Genomic DNA, 4,625 nt, shown 5'->3' with positions numbered 1-4,625 from the left:
AACCCTCAGCTCCTCCAGCAGCTGCAATGAGCCACGCGTGATCCTGCACTGCCCTTCGGTGGATTTCACGGGCGTATGTCACACATACGCGCACACGCACGCACACTGCTGCCTGCAGGGCGAGGGGACTCTCAGGAGATGAGCTCCAGGTCCCCTCTCCCTGGGGCCGTGTTTGCTTTGTGCAGTGTCTGGCCGGGGGCATGGACGGGCCCGCAGACCAGCTCTCCCCGCTGTGGCCGCCAGCCCCTTGGGAGGCCACACGCCTTCCGGGCCATGAGCCCTCACTGACAACGCCTCTGAGTGCCCCGCACATGGCACGGGGCAGGCATGCGATCTTCGTTGGCTGTGTCCGAGGAGGCTGAGTCTTCCTCTTGGTTCTGGAGGCCCAGAGCCCGCCCCACCCTCCACGGGGTCCTCCAGACGACTTCTCCGGGGGTTCCTGCAGGACACCGAGGCTGTTGGGGACAATGGTGCCACAGCTTGAGGGCTCGGCCGGGTCCAGCCTCCAGCCAGCTCTTGGAGCAGAGAAGGGACTCCAGACGTTCTTCCGGCTTCCACAAGCCCTGCAGCGCGGGACAGGTGCCCTCTGTCCACGCCAGGAGGAGATGGAAGCTCTGGCCAATGGACTGAGTGACTTCGTTCCCACGGTGAGCGGTTTACACCACATCCACCTGTCCATGTGAGGTGGGAGACCTTGGCCGTGCTGCCTCCGAGCTGGACCAGCCCAGGTGCCCGGGAGACGGAAGAGGCGGCCTTGTACCGTGGTGTGGCTCACGCCCCGACCTGCGTTGGGTAGACAGAGTGTGTCTGGACCCTTTGGGTTGAAACGGTGGCAGATGCACCTGCCCCCAACAGCAGGCTGAGGGGGGTATCCAGGGCCTGGGTCTTCACCTGCTGACCCCCAAACTTGAGTCCAGCTGGGAGCCTGGAGTCCCCTGAAGGTGGTGCTGCGTCCCGGCCCCAGATCCCACAGGACTGGGCCACACAGTGGATGCGGTGCTGAGGACCACGGACAACTTCGTGGACGCGGCCCTCGTCCCCAGCTGAAGGTGACCTGTCCCTCCTCGCCTTTCAGCTGGTGTGAGACGAGGGTCGACCTCCCCTTCCTGCTTTGTCTCAACACAGCAGCACAGGGGCATGGGGCGGAAACAGAGTCCCCAGCCGCCAGAGGGGGGCCCTGCAGAGGGAGGGGTGGCCCCCCTGGCACCCTGCTGACTCTCCGCCTTGGTGTCCTGCTCTGCCCTCTGCCAGCCTGCTTCTCCCACCAGGACTGGGCCAGGCCCAAGCTTGGTGTGGGGGCATCAAAGGCTGCCCCCTGGAGCTAAACAGAACCCCTCCTGCCCAGCGTGGGCCAAGACTCAGGAGGGCTCTTACTCGGATGTCCAGGAGGGAATCTGAGTTTCTTAGAACTCATCTCTTGGACTTTGCAGGTCAACAGGAGCTGCGGGATGTCCCTGCGCGTGTCTGCACTCCAGTCCCGGGCACGCCCGTGGGCACCTGCCCCCTGGGGGCCACATGCAGGCGTGTGCACACACACACCCCGTCTACTGATGGAGGGGGACAGGCCAGGACAGCGCAGCCCTGGGGCCCCCATCTTGGAACCCTGCGCGAGCCTCAGGGAGCGCCCCATCCTAGCTGGTGCCTCTTGAAGGCCAGAGCAGGCCTGGTCAGCCTGGCCACGGCCAGCTCGGAAGCCGCATCTGGATGGACAGCTGGCGTGGCTCTTCACAGCCTGCTGGCTTCTCAGGGCGGGCCAGCAGGCCGGCAGGGCCCCACCCCAGGTTTCAGGCTGTGGTCCTCTCAATGGTGAGGGTGGCACAGTTGGCATGCTGGGCCAGGCGCCCCACCAACACTTTGCGGGCAGCAACGCTCACAGACCCTAGGGGCAGCGCTTGTACCCACTGCAGCCGGGGAACGAGGCCCACCGGGGTGACTCGGCCTAGAGCTGGAGCCAAAGTCCCCAAATCGGCCTGGTGCGTGGGCCCAGCGAGGCTCTGCCTGGAGGCCCTTGGGGTCCTTGATTGTGGGCTGGCACAGCTCTGGCGCCCCGGAACGAGCAGGGCCCGGCGGAGGCGGAAGGGAGACCACAGGGATGGAAACTGGACGAGGCCTCGCAGCTCGCAGGGGCCGGGCTGGGGCCGCGCCCTCCTCTGGCTCTTGGCAAGCCGGCTGCCTGGGTCCTTCTGGGCAGTCAAACCATGCCTGCCTCCCGGGCCCCCGAGGTCCACTGCGGTCTGAGGCCCCGTCCCTGGGGTCCTGGCTCTTGGACGGCCGGATGGTCACAGGTCTGGGGCAGCCGCTCTGGGGGCAAGGACGAGCCTGTCGCTGGGCGTCACTGGCCCTCCACCTGGGCCATCCCCTGCAAGTCCCTCTTGGCCGGGCACGCAGGCGGAGACATCACTGCCTTGAAGCGATTCTCCCTGACCCCGTCCAGCAAAGGGTGCACGCCTGTGGCCTCTTCCAGGAGGTGGCTGACGCTGGCCTGTCTTCCTGTGGAGGTCGCGGGGGCGCCTGTCCCAGGCGGCGACTGAAACACCCGCTGAACCTCACCTCCCACCATCAAGAGCAGGCGGCATCTTCCTGGGGACCCTCTTCAGCGTAGGGTCCAAGGACTCTGGCCCCCTGCAGTCCTTCTTGGCTGAGAATCCCCGACAGAAACCAGCCAGAGCTCAGAGCTTGGCCCCTCACACAGCCACGTGCTGGGCACACGGCTCCGTCTACAGAGAGCGGATGCCTGACTGTCAGCAGCCAGAGTAATTGGCCAGCTGCGCTGAGGCCGCTCCTACCCAGGGGGGCTGGACGGGGCCCCTAGAGGCCCGAGGCGGCCCCACTGCACAAACCCAAACACGGGCCCCAGGCCCCAGCCTGCAGGGCCCCAGAGCAATTTGGTTACGTCTAGCTGGGTGTCACGAGCCATGGGAAAACAGTGGTTCTCAACCATGGCCACGCTGTCAGCCAGACTGCCCTCTCCCTGCTGAGGGCACCCGGCAATCTGGAGGGAGGTTCCCGATTGTCGTGACTGGGATGCTATTGGCATCTAGTGGGCAGAGGCGTCCTGCACAGAGCAACCCCACGGCAGGGATGGTCCGGCCCAAAAAGTTAGCAGAGCCGGGTTGAGAAGCCCTGCTTGACTCTCACGCTGGCCATGCACTTCGCATTTTCATGATGGAAAGAAAATTCAAAAATGATAAGACAGAAGCAAAGGAAAAAAATCCAACTCAAAAATAAAGAAAAAAGGGGAAAACTGAGAAACGAATATGCTGAAGGGACGAAGCGCTGCTGGGTGTGGGCGGGTAGGGATGGGATGCGGCCTCGAGCAGCTCTCTCTGGGGGCCCAGAGTTGGCCACGCAGTGATGCTTGAGGCCGCTGGGCTGGGCTGGGCGAGCGCCTGGTGGTAGAGGGGCCACTGGGCCCTGGGGAACGGGGAGGGGGCTGATCTCACCCCAAGAGGGTCTCCCCACAGCAAACCTGGGTCATATCGGGCTCCTGGGACCAGGGTGCAAGTCGAGGGTCCCAGGAGCCTACAGCATTGGGATGGCCACATGTCCACGTGCCTGGCTGCCTCCGCTCCACGCTGAGCCAGCCTCTTCCGGGGAGGAGCTGCCTGGCCAGACACGCCTCGTGCCTATGGCCTCCCTGACAGCACTGGCAGGCAAAGCAGGCTGGGGCAGCAGGCTCCCCGCCCCCGCCACCGCCCGGCGCCCCCTGATGCTCCAAGCACAGCCCCCACCCCGGGAGACCCGGGTGGCTTGCAGGTTACAAGGCTGGCGGCAAACCACACACGCACAGAAACGAGGAAACAACACTGAAAGACGCTCCCGCCAAGGCTTTCTCCTCTGTCGCCTCTGGGCTGGACGGAGGCCCGGAGTTCCTAGGAAGGGGACCTCTGCCGGGAGAGCAGGCCCTGGGACTGCGGGCAACGATGGGGCCCCGGACACGGCACAGCGGGCATCACCCCCCTGCCCTCATCAGTGTGAAGCGCGGGCACAGGCAGCGCAGAGCGACGGGGCCTAGCTTTCCCTGTGCGAGAGCTGGGCTCAGAAAACGGAAGGGCAAATAAAAAGCGGGGGAGACGGGGTACCTGCCCAGCTGTCCTGCCTGTGACCGTTCCCTGGGGCCTCCGGGGGACACCCTCCCTGCCTGCTCAGATGCTGTGGTGGCTTGCGGGCGGCCACCCAGACCAGCTCAGTCCGAGCCCCTCCGCCGCGGTGCCCCCCACCCCCCTGGCCGATGTGCTGCGCGCGGCGGAGCCCCTCCACGTGTGCTGGGCAGGGGGTGGTCCGGCCTGGCTCTTACCCGCTTCTGAGAGGTCGCGCAGGGAGCTGCTGAGGGCGCTGCGCTTGAGCCCCTCGCCTCCGGCATAGCTGTCGTCCAGGCAGGCCCGGCTTAGCGTCCCGCCGCCCGGCTCCTTCTTGAGGCTGGGGCACTGGGACATGCTGGGCCGCACGACGCCCTTCTGCTTCTCCAGCTCCGCTGCGACAGAGCACCGGGCAGTGAGCAGCAGGGCCCCGGCCCAGGGCAGGTGGGGGGGCGGCAGCGGGGCCGGGCAACCCCCAGGAGGGCGACGCTGAGCAACGGGGGTCTGGGGGGAGGGGTGTGCTCTGCGCGGCACAGGCCGAGCCGC

The 4,625-nt window shown here is 66.2% G+C and overlaps 1 protein-coding gene across 1 annotated transcript in view; it reads right to left on the bottom strand.

The window, feature by feature from the left end:
- The window catches only part of IQSEC1 (IQ motif and Sec7 domain 1), a 51,862-nt gene that overhangs the window by 4,562 nt on the left and 42,675 nt on the right, over window positions 1-4,625 (bottom strand). Inside the window, 1 exon segment of the mRNA XM_010862530.1 lies at window positions 4,298-4,474. Coding sequence (XP_010860832.1) covers window positions 4,298-4,474 — 177 coding nt within the window.

Source organism: Bison bison, unplaced genomic scaffold, assembly GCF_000754665.1.
Source record: "Bison bison bison isolate TAMUID 2011002044 unplaced genomic scaffold, Bison_UMD1.0 scf7180017864482, whole genome shotgun sequence".
Classification (NCBI taxonomy): domain Eukaryota; kingdom Metazoa; phylum Chordata; class Mammalia; order Artiodactyla; family Bovidae; genus Bison; species Bison bison.
This window is presented reverse-complemented; position numbering and strand designations above follow the sequence as displayed.